The sequence below is a fragment of the Ylistrum balloti genome, unplaced genomic scaffold (assembly GCF_031769215.1).
Source record: "Ylistrum balloti isolate Yb309-2 unplaced genomic scaffold, AGI_CSIRO_Ybal_v1 Utg369790, whole genome shotgun sequence".
NCBI lineage: Eukaryota > Metazoa > Mollusca > Bivalvia > Pectinida > Pectinidae > Ylistrum > Ylistrum balloti.
In genome coordinates, this window is record NW_026781974.1 from 997,382 (window position 1) to 1,015,309 (window position 17,928).

At 35.9% G+C, this 17,928-nt stretch overlaps 1 protein-coding gene across 1 annotated transcript in view; it reads right to left on the bottom strand.

Moving 5' to 3' along the window:
• Positions 1-17,387, bottom strand: part of LOC132544328 (uncharacterized) — a 50,929-nt gene extending 33,542 nt beyond the window's left edge. The window contains exon 1 of the mRNA XM_060207910.1: positions 17,108-17,387. Within this exon, the coding sequence (XP_060063893.1) occupies positions 17,108-17,122 (15 nt within the window). The 5' untranslated portion in view covers positions 17,123-17,387. The remainder of the gene's footprint in view (positions 1-17,107) is intronic.
• Between the last annotated feature and the right edge of the window lie 541 nt (positions 17,388-17,928).

Here is a 17,928-nt window from a genome sequence, read left to right on the forward strand (position 1 = left end):
AATCGTCGATTCTCCAGGGGATACACTCATTTTCGCTCTCTGTACCCCTGGAACAATCGTCGATTCTCCAGGGGTTACACTCACTTTCGCTCTCTGTACCCCTGGAACAATCGTCGATTCTCCAGGGGTTACACTCACTTTCTCTCTCTATACCCCTGGAGCAATCGTCGATTCTCCAGGGGTTACACTCACTTTATCTCTCTGCAGAGAGTGTAAGTGTTCGTAACCCCTGGAGTATCGAGAATGTCTTAATACTGACATAGCAAGCAGCAGCATAATTTCCTGTGCTATAGATAATTAAGTGACTACGTAACACAGGGGTATTCAATATGATACTTTGGGAAAAGAAGAATGAAAATACTGTTTCCAATAAGATTGAACAGTTTTGACAAGAAACACATCTAATATGTAACAGTTATATTTAAAACCTCAGACTAAAATGTTAAGCATAAATGAAAATGGTATCAAAAGCTGAATTATAGATTTATGTCATTATGATGTAAACATCGAAAAGAGAATTGGTAAACGTTTTTAAGTTGTTATCTACTTGTTGACATTTTAAAATGTTGTTGTTGCTGTTGTTAAAACACAGATGTTATGGTATTAACAGGCCGTTGGCAACTTTCAGATAACTAATACGTTTCTGTCACAAACAGTCCTTAATTAGCGTCAATTAAATTTGCTTCAATAATATGAAAAACGTCAGAGAATTGTGACAGACATAAATAGGAAAACTGTCTCTTTCCCTTTGGTGTAGAAATGTGACTGAGACAGACAGGAATCCAGTCTCTCTCCCTTTAGTGTAGAACCGTCACTGAGACAGACAGGAATCCAGTCTCTTTCCCTTTAGTGTAGAACTGTGACTGAGACAGACAGGAATCTAGTCTCTTTCCCTTTAGTGTAGAACCGTCACTGAGACAGACAGGAATCCAGTCTCTTTCCCTTTGGTGTAGAACTGTGACTGAGACAGACAGGAATCCAGTCTCTTTCCCTTTAGTGTAGAACTGTGACTGAGACAGACAGGAATCCTTCACTTTCCCTTTAGTGTAGAACTGTGACTGAGACAGACAGGAATCCAGTCTCTCTCCCTTTAGTGTAGAATTGTGACAGACATGGACAGGAATCCAGTCTCTTTCCCTTTAGTGTAGAACCGTCACTGAGACAGACAGGAATCCAGTCTCTTTCCCTTTAGTGTAGAACTGTGACTGAGACAGACAGGAATCCAGTCTCTTTCCCTTTAGTGTAGAACTGTGACTGAGACAGACAGGAATCCTTCTCTTTCCCTTTGGTGTAGAACTGTGACTGAGACAGACAGGAATCCAGTCTCTCTCCCTTTAGTGTAGAACTGTGACAGACATGGACAGGAATCCAGTCTCTTTCCCTTTAGTGTAGAACCGTCACTGAGACAGACAGGAATCCAGTCTCTCTCCCTTTAGTGTAGAACTGTGACTGAGACAGACAGGAATCCAGTCTCTTTCCCTTTAGTGTAGAACTGTGACTGAGACAGACAGGAATCCAGTCTCTTTCCCTTTAGTGTAGAACCGTCACTGAGACAGACAGGAATCCAGTCTCTTTCCCTTTAGTGTAGAACTGTGACTGAGACAGACAGGAATCCAGTCTCTTTCCCTTTAGTGTAGAACTGTGACTGAGACAGACAGGAATCCTTCTCTTTCCCTTTGGTGTAGAACTGTGACTGAGACAGACAGGAATCCAGTCTCTCTCCCTTTAGTGTAGAACTGTGACAGACATGGACAGGAATCCAGTCTCTTTCCCTTTAGTGTAGAACCGTCACTGAGACAGACAGGAATCCAGTCTCTCTCCCTTTAGTGTAGAACTGTGACTGAGACAGACAGGAATCCAGTCTCTTTCCCTTTAGTGTAGAACTGTGGCAGAGACAGACAGGAATCCAGTCTCTTTCCCTTCAGTGTAGAGCTGTGATAGACAGACAGACAGGAATCTAGTCTCGTTCCCTTTGGTGTAAGACTGGACAAGCGGTACCGAACATATGTTTTAGACAATATCAGATAGTATATTTTTGTTAAGTTTGTCGATGGGTTTTGAGGACAGAAAATCACTTACTAAGAGTTGTAATCGATAGATAGGTACCCTTGTTAACAAGTAGTACATGTACTTAATTTTGTTCGCTGAGAAAAAATATCACTTAAACGCGTTTGTCTTACAAAAATAACAAAGGAAATACCTAAATGTCACAAGAATATTAATTTAATTAAACTTAATTTCTTTAACAACAAATGCCAAACAACCTTATTGGCCTGAATGGAGGCGTACAAGGGACCTTAGTGTGGGATGCCTTCGGAGTACCCGGGGAAAGCACACGTGGTCTGGCAGGTGATCCCTAACCTTTTCACGTCCGTTCTGGGAATCGAACCTCGGACGCCTAGTTGAAAGGGAAGTGCGTTTCAACTTCTACACCTAATCCCACAAAACTCAAATTCGATGAAACTATGGTAAGATATGCACAAAAGAAATATTTATATTGAGACCTGAAATCAAGGAGACCCCTGATAATGTACAAGGAGAATCAGATTAGGTGTTACCAAAGACTAAGCATTTTGTGCCTCATCAACGACACCAGCCATGTAAATTTAGGTCAGTCCATGTTTATGAGAACAGTTGGATAGGAAAGTTTAATATAGGCAAGCAGAAGCTGGACGTGTTTCTCACGCTGTCAAAAGCGTATTTCCTTATATCAATAAAATGCAGCTAACTGAAATAAGCCCTGAGGGGACTTTATACGTCATACCTTTAACTCTGGGATACTATCGTTTTGTATTTTACGGTGGTACCTTGCATGTTTGTACGTTCTCACTAATATGATAAAATGATACACGTATCTATGACATTGAAAATAACCTAAAGTAGTTTTTAAAAGTATAAAGATATTTAAAAAAAAATCCACACGGGAGTCTCGTCAAGTGAAAGATACACTCGACGTACTGATCCGTAAAATTGTGGAGCGTCCGAAATTATCTTCTAAGATATAACGATAAAACAGGAATGTTAATTTGTGTATGTACAACTAGCGGTATGGATCAGAGCAGATGATTTAAACCACTCGATATTACCTTAGGTACTAAACATGTTAGGATTTAAAATGATATATATATCAATTTGTGTAAATACTTTATAAACAGTGTGGATGTTTTATAAAGATACTCTATGATAATTGGTGTAAATATTTTATAAACAGTGGGGGATGTTTTATGAAGATGAAGTATGATAGTTTGTGTAAAGACTTTATAAACGTTGGGAGATGTTTTATAACATGTCAAGGTCTATTTTTAGCAATTGTGACCTTTTTTTATATAATATTCTAAACATAAATTGTTCCATACAAGTTTTATCCCCAAACATTTCTAAGCCCAACAGAGTGAAAAGAGGGAAGGGTTAATTGATGAACGTGAGGACGGGCTGTAAATAAAATAAACGGTCAAATACGGGCGAATAAAAGAACAAATTGATTTAATTTCGTTCCTTAAAATGTACCAATTGCAAATCCCTGATCAGGAAAAGCATAAAGTGATATAGTCTACTAGTCCTACTTTACTTGGCGGCGTTGTTTATATACATGTGAAGTAGAGAGTTTCTGTGGAAGCCAGTATCGTTTTCTTATTTTAATAGAGAAACCCCAATCTCGCTATATTAGACTTTGACCTAGCTCTTGGAAACAGACCTTGTTTCCCATTTAGAAATGTTTTATAAAACAGGTTTAAACATAAAACATGTCGAAAAACCACAGAATTAGTCTATCACTTTAACACCTATAGAATTATGATTACATTTGCTTTAATAGTACCAAAGCATCTGAATAGCAAAGATTTCCGCGTCCGAGTTTTCAGGTGAAGGATTCATTAAATGAAATTTGACGAGGACCTCCTTCACCTTTCGGGAAATTTCTTTCTAGTTATGTAGGAAAAAGTATTGCTGTTTCCATGTTGGATGTTTTCTTTTTCAGAAAAATGTTAATGCTTATTTTACCAACTTTGGTTTGATGAACAATGGCTAGTAAACAGTAAACATATCCGAAGGAGGCTCTCCCTGTTTCATTTTATTTTTTGCTAATTTTTCATTCAAATATTCTTCTTTCAAACATTGATCTTAAGATACATTTAAGGACGTCCTTTAAAGAGTGCGTTTCTTTTGTTTTTATATAACTAAACAAATATTTCACAATCGGATAACAACAATAGTTACACTTGATAATACCGTTATAGCTACAAATACTTGTATGCCGAAGCTACAATATATAAAGTACATTTATTTGAAAATGTCTTTTCAACAGGTAAACTGACAATAAAACAGTACAATTACAAAAAAAAAAAAAAATAAGTGCCCTCAGTGCTACAGGGTCAAGGAATACACACACGACAGAACAAAATAACTATACATTGTGAATGCATCAAACATAGGAATGTTTTTAATTATCTCCAGGTAGTTGTAGTAGAGGTACTACGATAACAATCCCAACAGTCGGAGATAAAACAAAGATAATAACTTCAACACTTTGATAAAACTGTCAAGCATGTCAAAACAAGTACTGAAGTAGGTCTAATGGTAGGCAACAATAAAGTTCATGTTGTAAGGTCACACTGTTTTATACTCACACAGAGGACACTACAGGGGACACATATCTAAGTATATCACTTAATTTGTGTTGGTGAGGTCCGAAAAAAAATGTGAAATATTCATTGGCAAAATGGGGAGGTGAGGGGGCTAGGAAAAGGAATGGAATAGTGAAGGATATTAAAAGGGTCAACTAGGGTCCAGAGACGATTAGGAGAGGAGAGTGGAGAATGAGGGGAAGGGGGGGGGGTACAATTGTAAGAAAAGGAACGAATAGGGGAAGGTTGGGGTCGGGATGTATGGTTGTTATGTTTGCACAAAATGTCATGTAAATTGTACGATTCAATTACATAATCGCTTCTCAACTCACGGAATCAATAGGATCTCATTTAGGTGCATAACATTACGTACAGTGTACTTTGATTTGTATGGTTCTTGGTTGTGGTCGTTGACGAAGCTGAAGACGCTTACCTTCATGAACAACTGGTCTTATTCTTAAGAAAGCAAGATAAAAAATATGTATTTTCTTCAAGTCGGTAATGTCAATGGAATAGAAGTTTTTATGACAGACAACCAGTTGAATACAAGAGTTTGACGTTTCGATGACTACGCGGTCACCCCCACCTTCACCAGGAAAATGATAAGTGTGGAGCGTGCTAGCACTGACGTACGTAGTGTACTAGATGGTAAGGAATCGACCAACATATGTTTGGAGAGTAGGGAAGAATCTTCCTAAATCATCCTCGATACTCCAAAAATTATGATCACATTCGATCTCGTCCTCATTTCTCCAGAGGTTTCAATCACTTTCGCTCTATACACCACTGAAACATGTCATGCAAAAATGAAGGTTTCAGTGCGAGTGCGACATCTGGTGGACAAGACAAAAAGACTTGCTCGATCCTATGATATACATTAATTGAATCTCGAGGGCGCATAACGGTATATTGTGATGTGATTGTGAAGTTGGGTGTCTTTTTTGTAATCTTCTTAAGGAGTTATCGGCCTGTGATTGGTCAGTTTTCTTCTCTTGGAACCAATCAAATTACTTCGTTTGTGCCTTCAAATTGTGTCATAACATGTTCATGGAGTGCTTTAACATGGATCTATATTTTATTTCTACTTTATTTTCACCTGATGTCAAGTTTTGCTCTTGACATTGAAGAACTGTTGTTCAATGAGCTGAAGTCATATCCAGTTTGTCTGTTTAAAGCTAAATGTAAACCAACACAGAGAGAAGTGACTTACCTCAATAACAAACACTATGATCTTTGGATTCTGATTGAAAAAGAACATAGTGAGGTCAAAGCAGCATACTGTACATGTACAGGAGGGTAAGCTTACAATTAGTCAACAAGATTCAGATAATAAAAAATAACTTTGTTCTATGACCTGCCCTCGTCTTATTCAAAACTTCACTTCTATTTCTATTTATATTTCAATTCTATTTGAAATAGCATCCAAGGTGGTAAAACTACATATAAACTTTCAGAAGCTGTCATCAGTGAACGTTTATATACATTTTTTACGGCAAAGAAAATACACATATACAGTCACTGTATTACAGACAATACATGTGTATTTAAATATGATCTGCATTTCTGTAGCGGTCGTCACTCCGACAATCACCCCAACAGCAGTGTTTCACCATGTTTACATTGGAATGTCGGACCCAACCGGAAGTGCAGTTTTGTCGGGTGTTCCCTATATCGTTACAAAAATGCCGCTTATGTAATTCAGAAATGCAAATCAACTATTTTAAGCATTTGCATTCGCAATATTCTAAATATATTTAGTTCTTGTACAATGTCCGAGAAACACGGAAGTCATTGTTGTTTGTGAAGCGTTCAGTAATGAATGCATAGACAGACCACTTATCCACAGAGACCACGTTCCTGCTAAGGTGAGGTTGCTATAATTGTTGCCTTTATTGTTAATGTATTCGAGTTTGATGCGAGTTATTTCTCTTTGTGAGAACTCTTTTTGTTGCAAGTTTGATCGTGATGTTTTAGTAGTACAACTCGGTCCCAACATTCTACGAAGTTCTCCAATAATACCGGCAATCACAGTGTAAGTTGAAGTTTATATATATATATTTATGTGTGATATGAATTATCACCAAGAAAAAAAATGTAAGTGAAATTGTATCGTGTTGATGGGATGTTCTTTGTAAAGCATTATACTTGAATGATTTTCGCTTTCGCTTCTCATTTCACGGAATACATGTGTAATAATTCAATACGTTTTCATGAAATGATCTTTAAAACCAAGGTTTAAACTCTTTATCATACATTTTACCATTTGTAGCCTTTCATCGCAAACAGGCAACGCGTCATCTTCAATTCTACTGATTTAGAAATCCGAAATACAGCATCGAAGTTGATAAGGTAACGGGCTGGATCATTCCAAGACTTTACATAAATGTTTGTATCTATTCAGACGAAGATATGTTGAGACAATGTTTCGGTAATTCAGTTTGAAACTAATGCCAATTTGTTGTAGACTACATATTGCTCAAAGTGCAATGAGATCAGTTAGTTACTTATTAATGATGGTTTCCATTAATTTCAATATTTTCTTGAGTATATAATGCATTCTTAAAATGAAATCACACTTAAAAGAAATGGATGTTTTGCCAAATTCTTTTTAACTATAGAACGGAAATGATATTATATACACATTGGAGGATTGTTTCAGGACATATAGAAGAGGAGATAAGTTATCTACACCTGACTTAGCTGACATCGCAATCAAGGATACTCCCGAAGGCGTCCTGGCTTACAAAGTGTTTTTCTATGTTGATGTCATCAAAAAAGTATTATTTTCTCTATAAAATTTGTCATGTTCAGGTTTTCTCGCTTCAATCAAATTTCAGTTTGGATGATACCCTACTGATAATTTATGTTTAAAAGTAGACTGAGACATAGTAATGTATAGCAATAACTCGTATGTCATTCTACCTATACGGTAAACCTTGTTTTTTTTTGGGAGACGTGAAATCTAAACCGCTCTCTTCTATAAGTAAACATGCCCTTCAAAACTTTGTTATGATCATTATCGGGAATCAGGTTACTTCAGGTATGTGACCGTCACGAATTGTTAAAGGCAAGTATCAACTCGCAACGAAAGAATTCCCTGTACTGTGATTAAACGCTATTGTCAATGGGCCACATAATGCGAACATCAACTGACTGAACGAAAAAACAAGATGATATTGAAAGGTTTTCGAGTGAAAATAGGTTTAACGCCAGTCAATAGATGATTGATCAAGTGTCAATTATGCATGTTCGTTAATTTGTAGGACCGGATTTGGATGAGCATTTCGATTTACAGACTGATGTTATTTAACATTAAAATGAGAAAGTAACCTCGATAAAAACGTTGTAAAATATGGTATTGTGTATTTTACTCTTTGGGTCTTATAACATTGTGTTAGTTCATCGTTAGGATGGTCATATAACATTGTGTTAGTTCATCGTTAGGATGGTCTTATAACATTGTGTTAGTTCATCGTTAGGATGGTCTTATAACATTGTGTTAGTTCATCGTTAGGATGGTCTTATAACATTGTGTTAGTTCATCGTTAGGATGGTCTTATAACATTGTGTTAGTTCATCGTTAGGATAGTCTTACAACATTGTGTTAGTTCATCGTTAGGATGGTCTTACTACATTGTGTTAGATCATCGTTAGGATGGTCTAATTACATTGTGTTAGTTCATCGTTAGGATGGTCTTATAACATTGTGTTAGTTCATCATTAGGATGGTCTTATAACATTGTGTTAGTTCATCGTTAGGATGGTCTTATAACATTGTGTTAGTTCATCGTTAGGATGGTCTTATAACATTGTGTTAGTTCATCGTTAGGATGGTCTAACTACATTGTGTTAGTTCATCGTTAGGATGGTCTAACTACATTGTAATATTTCATCGTTAGGATGGTCTAACTACATTGTGTTAGTTCATCGTTAGGATGGTCTTATAACATTGTGTTAGTTCATCGTTAGGATGGTCTTATAACATTGTGTTAGTTCATCGTTAGGATGGTCTTATAACATTGTGTTAGTTCAGGATGGTCTTATCATTGTTAGAATGGTCTTACTACATTGTGTTAGTTCATCGTTAGGATGGTCTTATACATTGTGTTAGTTCATTGTGGTTCATCATTAGGATGGTCTAACTAACATTGTGTTAGTTCATCGTTAGGATGGTCTATACATTGTGTTAGTTCATCGTTACATTGTGTTACATTGTGTTAGTTCATCATTAGAATGGCCTAACTACATTGTGTTAGTTCATCGTTAGGATGGTCTTATAGCATTGTGTTAGTTCATCGTTAGGATAGTCTTACAACATTGTGTTAGTTCATCATTAGAATGGTCTAACTACATTGTGTTAGTTCATCGTTAGGATGGTCTTATAACATTGTGTTAGTTCATCGTTAGGATGGTCTTACTACATTGTGTTAGATCATCGTTAGGATGGTCTAACTACATTGTGTTAGTTCATCATTAGGATGGTCTTACTACATTGTGTTAGTTCATCGTTAGGATGGTCTTATTACATTGTGTTAGTTCATCGTCTTATAACATCGTTAGGATGGTCTTATAACATTGTGTTAGTTCATCGTTAGGATGGTCTTATAACATTGTGTTAGTTCATCGTTAGGATGGTCTTATAACATTGTGTTAGTTCATTGTTAGAATGGTCTAACTACATTGTGTTAGTTCATCATTAGGATGGTCTTACTTCATTGTGTTAGTTCATCGTTAGGATGGTATTATAACATTGTGTTAGTTCATCATTAGGATGGTCTAACTACATTGTGTTAGTTCATCGTTAGGATGGTCTTACTACATTGTGTTAGTTCATCGTTAGGATGGTCTTATAACATTGTGTTAGTTCATCGTTAAGATGGTCTAACTACATTGTGTTAGTTCATCGTTAGGATGGTCTCACTACATTGTGTTAGTTCATCGTTAGGATGGTCTAATAACATTGTGTTAGTTCATCATTGTGTTAGTTCATCGTTAGGTCTTATAACATGGTCTAACTACATTGTGTTAGTTCATCGTTAGGATGGTCTTACTACATTGTGTTAGTTCATCGTTAGGATGGTCTTATAGCATTGTGTTAGTTCATCATTAGGATGGTCTAACTACATTGTGTTAGTTCATCGTTAGGATGGTCTTATAACATTGTGTTAGTTCATCGTTAGGATGGTCTAACAACATTGTGTTAGTTCATCGTTAGGATGGTCTAACTACATTGTGTTAGTTCATCGTTAGGATGGTCTTATAACATTGTGTTAGTTCATCATTAGGATGGTCTTACTACATTGTGTTAGTTCATCATTAGGATGGTCTAACTACATTGTGTTAGTTCATCGTTAGGATGGTCTTACTACATTGTGTTAGTTCATCGTTAGGATGGTCTTACTACATTGTGTTAGTTTCATAACATTGTGTTAGTTCATCATTAGGATGGTCTAACTACATTGTGTTAGTTCATCATTAGGATGGTCTTATAACATTGTGTTAGTTCATCGTTAGGATGGTCTAACTACATTGTGTTAGTTCATCATTAGGATGGTCTAACTACATTGTGTTAGTTATCATTAGGATGGTATTATAACATTGTGTTAGTTCATCGTTAGGATGGTCTAACTACATTGTGTTAGTCTTACTACATTGTGTGTTAGTTCATAACATTGTGTTAGTTAGGATGGTCATTATACTACATTGTGTTAGTTCATCGTTAGGATGGTATTATAACATTGTGTTAGTTCATCGTTAACATGGTGTTAGTTCATCGTTAAGATGGTCTTATAACATTTTGTTAGGATGGTCTAACTACATTGTGTTAGTTCATCGTTAGAATGGTCTAACTACATTGTGTTAGTTCATCATTAGGATGGTCTAACTACATTGTGTTAGTTCATCGTTAGGATGGTCTAACTACATTGTGTTAGTTCATCATTAGGATGGTCTTATAACATTGTGTTAGTTCATCATTAGGATGGTCCTATAACATTGTGTTAGTTCATCGTTAAGATGGTCTCACTACATTGTGCTAGTTCATCGTTAGGATGGTCTTATAACATTGTGTTAGTTCATCGTTAGGATGGTCTAACTACATTGTGTTAGATCATCGTTAGGATGGTATTATAACATTGTGTTAGTTCATCGTTAGGATGGTCTTATAACATTGTGTTAGTTCATCGTTAGGATGGTCTAACTACATTGTGTTAGTTCATCGTTAGGATGGTCTAACTACATTGTGTTAGTTCATCGTTAGAATGGTCTAACTACATTGTGTTAGTTCATCGTTAAGATGCTAATCTCATTCCATCAAACGTCATTAAGCAAAGATTAACTGATTTGCTTATTTTGCTATGAAAGTTGTAAGAAATTACACATCCGAAGTTAAGGTTATGTTTTCGTTCTTGTCTTGTGAATTTTTACTGGTTTATTTTTCAGCGCCCGAATTTAACTGGTGAAGTACTCCTTAATGAGATGTCAACCTTTACACTTGTTACGAGTAGTAACAATACATGCACCATGCATTGCTACCGGAAGCATAAAGAAGGGAAGTTTCACTTAATCTGTTAGAGCGTTGGCTTCAGGTGAAGATCCTATATGAATGATGGCTTGTTCTAGGGCTGCAGAGAGCGAAAGTGATTGTATTCACCAGAATATCGGGGAAGGGAGATTACTGTTTCTGATGGAGAAGTGAAACGGACCTGTCGGTCCTGTTGTGTCCTTGGACAAGACACTCACTTGTTGATTTAGATGACACGTGACAGACCTCCCGTGTACTGTCCAGTGAGGTAACCAACAACTATAACAAGAAAACTATCCTATTTTCTTATTTACATGAAAAGATATGTAAACACATGTGCATGCGTAATAGAAACAATTTTTACCTCCAAAAAAAGAAAGGAAAAAAGAAGGAGAAAGGAGATCTTGGCGATGTGAAGGAGAAAGAAGATCTTGGCTATGTGAAGGAGAAAGGAGATCTTGGCTATGTGAAGGAGAAAGGAGATCTTGGCGATGTGAAGGAGAAAGGAGATCTTGGCGATGTGAAGGAGAAAGAAGATCTTGGCTATGTGAAGGAGAAAGGAGATCTTGGCGATGTGAAGGAGAAAGGAGATCTTGGCGATGTGAAGGAGAAAGGAGATCTTGGCGATGTGAAGGAGAAAGAAGATCTTGGCGATGTGAAGGAGAAAGGAGATCTTGGCGATGTGAAGGAGAAAGAAGATCTTGGCGATGTGTAGGAGAAAGAAGATCTTGGCGATGTGAAGAAGAAAGGAGATCTTGGTGATGTGAAGGAGAAAGAAGATCTTGGCGATGTGAAGGAGAAAGAAGATCTTGGCGATGTGAAGGAGAAAGGAGATCTTGGTGATGTGAAGGAGAAAGGAGATCTTGGTGATGTGAAGGAGAAAGAAGATCTTGGCGATGTGAAGGAGAAAGGAGATCTTGGCGATGTGAAGGAGAAAGAAGATCTTGGCGATGTGAAGGAGAACGAAGAGCTGACGGATGTAATACAACGCCTGGTATATACACAGGCTTACTCTTGTATAAAATAATCATGAAAGAAGCACTGTGTGTTCTAAGGTTAAACGGCGGCAGATAAGTAAACGAATACCTTAAACTCACCCGTGGAGAACTGCAGCTTATCAACCATGTTTTGATTCTGTGTGAATATTCACAGCACGCAAGCTATACACGACATATGATGATTAAATGTAAGATTTACTATTGCCGATTCATGGTACATATATTTCGTGTTTGTCTGAAAATTGTGTCTTTTATACCGGTTATGAAATGTCATACATAACACTTACATTATTTTCCTTACATGTTCTTTATCTACTGCCGGTTGTAATTCGACCTACACGAAAATTATTTATTCGTTACTGACAAGTTTCGTAAATGAAACCAGTAAACCGACTGCACTGTGAACGTTTCTATGGCTACAATTATGACGCACGATTAATGTCATTTACAGTCCTATAAACTATATATATTTCTGTAATGTTAAATCATGTAAAGAATTGGAAATTAAACACATACAGACTTATATAACTTTTTATGAATGTCAGATGATAATCGGATAACTTGTAGCTGGTGATCAGAATATTTCTCAGTTAAGCCGCTGGTAATTTTAGCTGTGTCCCACTTAGGCCTTGATCCATGACGACGAAGCACTTGTGAGAAAATGTTATAAGTAAAAATTACACGTGTTCTAATTTAAGACTCGAGTAAAAAATTATTCATGTCGAAGCACTGAATGAAGCTAGGTTTCTCCCAATATCAGTGCGATATTTCATTTATTTTATAAATACGCGATCTACTCCTCGTAGAAACGCTTGAAACCTTTGTGCTAGTAATTGGGGCATTGCAGGAAAGATATAGCCTAGTTAGCATATAACCGTTGCAGTGATATTGCCAATATAGGGAGGTCCATCTCGATTCGGTTTTAGCTCACAGTGCTCTTCCACTGTTGGTAAAAAAATAACCGAATCGTCCAGCCAGACATACAGTGTATCCTCTGTTGTTTTATATACATTTAGGGATCAAACTTCCCTTTCGATGTGTCCATTCGAGCTACAATGAACTGACAGATATTGTATATGTACATGCATATTCTATTGCACTTGCACATATTTCTGACAACCAACACTGTAACTTGCAGTTTATTCCACATAGTTTCGGATCAATATATTCTATATTGGGTATATAAAAACGAGTAACCATGGTAACTCAAAATAGTAATAGAGTGTTATGGCTACAACAACTTGAACAATGCCTAAACACAGTAAATATAAGAGTTTAAACGTTCAACTGAAAACGCACGAACAAACCATTATTGTGAATCTGTCGCTTCTTACAAATGGAAAAATATTGTTTTCTTCAGAGTGTGTGGATAACAACTTTCTATAGATGTATAAAACAACATCTATAGAACTTTATCCTATTGTAAGGATGCACCCATTAAACGTTAACAGCGTGGATCAAAACCTTGAATTATCAGATTTTTTGGGAAAAAACTATATTCGTACCATACAATCGCTGGACTTCGTCAAAGAAAAGAAATACTTATACAAAGGGACTCCCAAAAAAGGTAGCCTGTCTCAAAAGCTGTAAAATAAAGAATCATATGTCTATGTAGATGAACGCCCGACTCGCCGACATGAGAATACGATTATCTGCATTGTCCAAATACATAAGCATATATACTATAGTGTAGGGTATATTGATATAGCCTTTATATTGGCGGGGTATCATAAAATCATCAAAGAGACATTAATCTGTATGACCCTCGACCCAACTTTCGCAAGCAATACCCTCCAGGAATAAGTTTGATCTATGTCATAATGATTATGGTATACCTATATCAACTCGGGTTAATCCTTCTGAGTCAATTAAAGGGAGCTCACAAAGTGTGTGTGATGGTGTTTGTATGTTTATAAAAGGGTTGGGGGCAGATGGTGTTCAATTAGATGGAAATGTCCAAAAGATGACAAGAGGGAGCTTGGTTTATGGTTTGTATCGACTGAGTACAGGCGCTCTAGCGTTCATACCACTGTAGCGCGTTTACAATGCTCACGTGACCCTATTAAGAGAGTGCAACCGTGTGAATTCGATTAGGGCTGATAACTTAATTGCAGTTTTTCAGGACAAACCAACCTGACAGAATAGTACATGTCATTAAATATGTCCCAACACGGACAACATGTGTAAATCAATAATATCGTCAGACTTTAGTATAAATAAAAGTTCTTGCTTATACAAAGCTGTCTCAGCTCCGTTACATAGGGAAGTCAACCTGTCCTTAAGTGGTATATACAGCGGTGTCAACCTGTCCTTAAGTGGTTATACGATGTATTATTCTCTTTATTGCCTCCAGAGATGAAGATTACAGAAGAATGTTGAACATATATACAAAGCGTACGATACATATATAAATGATTACAGAATACGAATAACATAGATACACACTTTATGCTTTAGGAGTAGGCATATCAAGTGCAAATTAAGCGAAAGGGGGTATTTTAAGGTATACCCAAAGAGTTTCAAAATACAATTTTCTGACACAAATCAGGTAAATTATAATGAATTGTTAAGTCACATGACTCCTACAAAATGTACATGGACTATTTGTTATCCTTATCATTATATATATTAATTATAATATAGTTTACACATCTTGAACACACAAATACAGGATTTTATCCTGAATTCAATCAGCTCTTCTGCACTAATTTGATAGTTTACATTTCCTCCAATCAATATATGTAATAACTGAAGGTATGGGAGAGAGTGTAAATAAACACTAAACAGTATATCTGTGGTATTAATTATACAGCACCACAGTTGGTCCCTCAACTCGGAAGTATAAATACACTGTAGCACTAGATGTGGCATAGGGTCTTGATATAGAAACCCACATTTGTGACATAATTCCATGGTAGTCAAGCTACGAATGGTTACCACTATTTTCATTATGTAATGTATATATTTTCTGTATTGAGGAAATCGAATTGCTAACTTCCATAAGATACTAGGTTTGGGTTGGTTATGTATTTCTCTAAACCTTGTAAAACCATCATCAAACTTCATACGTTCCTTTAGATTGTACTCTTCATATTTCATTACAGCATTATATACTGTTTTTTTTAATATAATTGTATTTAATTGGACTGAAAAGCATAGATATACTGGTTACCGTGTACGCATGATACACTTTAAGTAAGTATGCTATAAGAAATAAGGGGAATATTGAATATTTTAACACGAGAATAAAGATATTTTAACAAACAATATCAGTATTGACGAGATGTCATTCGGCTGTCATACCCATTATATTCTGATATCCCATACTAACTTCCTTTCGTTTCATTCTAGTGATGAGCTTGACAACCGTAAGGACCAGGAATTGTTCAGTCCCTATCCATATGAGTTGGAGTTCTGTCCCTTTAGTTGACAATCTTTTTCCTATCTTTTTTATTTTCTTGTGCCTCTAATGAATTGCTCATTTTGAGATTACCATTCCTGTCCTAGTGTTAAATTTGCTTGGCAATATCATATCAGTGTGGATTCAACTGTACTACAGTTTCTTCATTTTTCCTGACACCAGATACAGCCTCAATGAGCGTAGTGTTAAGAATTCTCTTTCTCAAAAAGACACTTGACATATAAAACAGTCCCATACCCAAAATTATGAATCTTCACTGTTTAAAAAGTGTTCTGGGCTTGAAAATATGCACAAACGTAGACTAATATGTTTTCATTCCGCTTTTTATGCAACTAATAACTGACGGTGCTGCTCACATAAAACGTGTTTGACGGTACTGTTTCCCCTAAAACAGATGTTTGACGGTACTGTTTTTCATAAACATTGAGTTATTAGGTGATTTTTTACGTAAAATATGTATAGTAAAACAAAAAAAATCTAAAGCAAGTGAAGTAGGTGATGCGTATAGGATATACTCGGGCATTTCCTTCGACGTAAAAACAGGAAGTTGTCAAATTGACGCAAATAAATAACGGACTAATGTCAAACATTACACGAAGATCCCCTTTTAAAAATATTTATATCTTTTCGACACCAAATTGTCACTCTGACTATTGGTTGGTGCGACATGCAGTACCTAGCGAAACAAAACCAATGTACTATTGTTAATAGCCGTAACTATACCTTCTTACTCTTCCAGTAGGTCATACACCTATGTATATACTATCTATATATTACAATATATATTAAACATATATATATATTAGTCTTTCTTAATTTAAGTATTCGTCATGTTACCATTACTAGAATGAAAATAAAAAAGATATGTTGATTTTTACTTTTCAATTTTTTCAACTTTTTTTTTATGAACAAGCCATTACGCCGCATTAATAGTGAAACTAATGACGTGTGGACATCTACACTTTCCTTTGTTCACATAGATCACAAATAGGATGGCATGTTGTGATTAATTAACACAATGTATGATGCACGTGAAACACACCGACTCACACGTGCAAACACAACTAAATAACAACTCAACGTTATCGATCACTGAAGCGTAGCCTAGCACCATTGTAAATGAAAATGGTGACTGAATGCTCCGAACATTCGACGCCGTAGTAATATGACTGGTTGTAACGTGTTTGTCTTATTCGATTGATTATCAAATCCTCTATAAGATACAGGGTACAAGGCCAAATAATAACATATCAACCATTCATCTTACAACTTATGTAATTGATGAGAAACAAAATTGTGAAAAATGAACAGATTTTGACATTTTCTTATGCATATCGTTCAGTATAGTGAGAAGCTGCAATGTAACGTTGTGTAACAGGGGCGTGTACGTCTTTAAGATATAATTCAAGATGGCTGCATGCATCGGATATACATGTATAAACCTGTGGAATGATGACATAATTATTTATAGATCAATCTATAATACTGGGTTTCCCACTACTTATCAGAATACGTATATAAGGAAAAATCAAATCAGACTCACCGTAAATCCCGGCATCTTTGAATGGTAATAATCCAAAATATAGAAAAATCGAAGTTGGATTTTGTGCCTGCTGTCTTATTCACTGTATACTGACACGTATCATTGATACCTCATCATCCTATAACACACAGATACCACCAAATTAATCAGCACTAGTGGTCAGCTATAGAACAAGAACTTTCCAACGACAGCTGTATCACACATTATCAGTAGAAATCTGCCTATTTTTAACAAATACTAGAAAACGAGCCGATGAGATACAATGGCGGCTATAGCTACATACACATACATGGCAAAACAGAGGCCTTTTGGGATAACGTGTTACAACATGCATAGGTAGGTAAACACATAGTATCTCCTACTTATTAAATTGTTTTGATTTTCACCTATTTTTTTAAAAGGCAAAACATGCAATACAAATTCAAACCGCGATATACGTATACGTTTCACTGTTTACTTTTATTGATTTCGTTTAAAAATCATAAGATTTTCTATAAGTATTTCTACTGACCATTGAAATGATCAATAGGACGCTTTAAACATTTATAAAACAGGGAGGACTGATTTGTTGAAAAGAAATAGCAAAGAAAATGTTATATAAAAATTAAAAGTTATATTGATTTTAGATATTTCTAAAATAAATAATGTTCATACATATATATGAATGATATTGTAATGAAGATTTTCCCATGTATCCCTCCTAAGAAAACGTAATGCTATACTTATCTAAGTAAAATACTTCCCTACTCGCTTAAATGTACATTGTCATAAATTGTTATTTTTTCCGCGTTGTAAACCGGGGTGTTTCTTATATTTCGCAC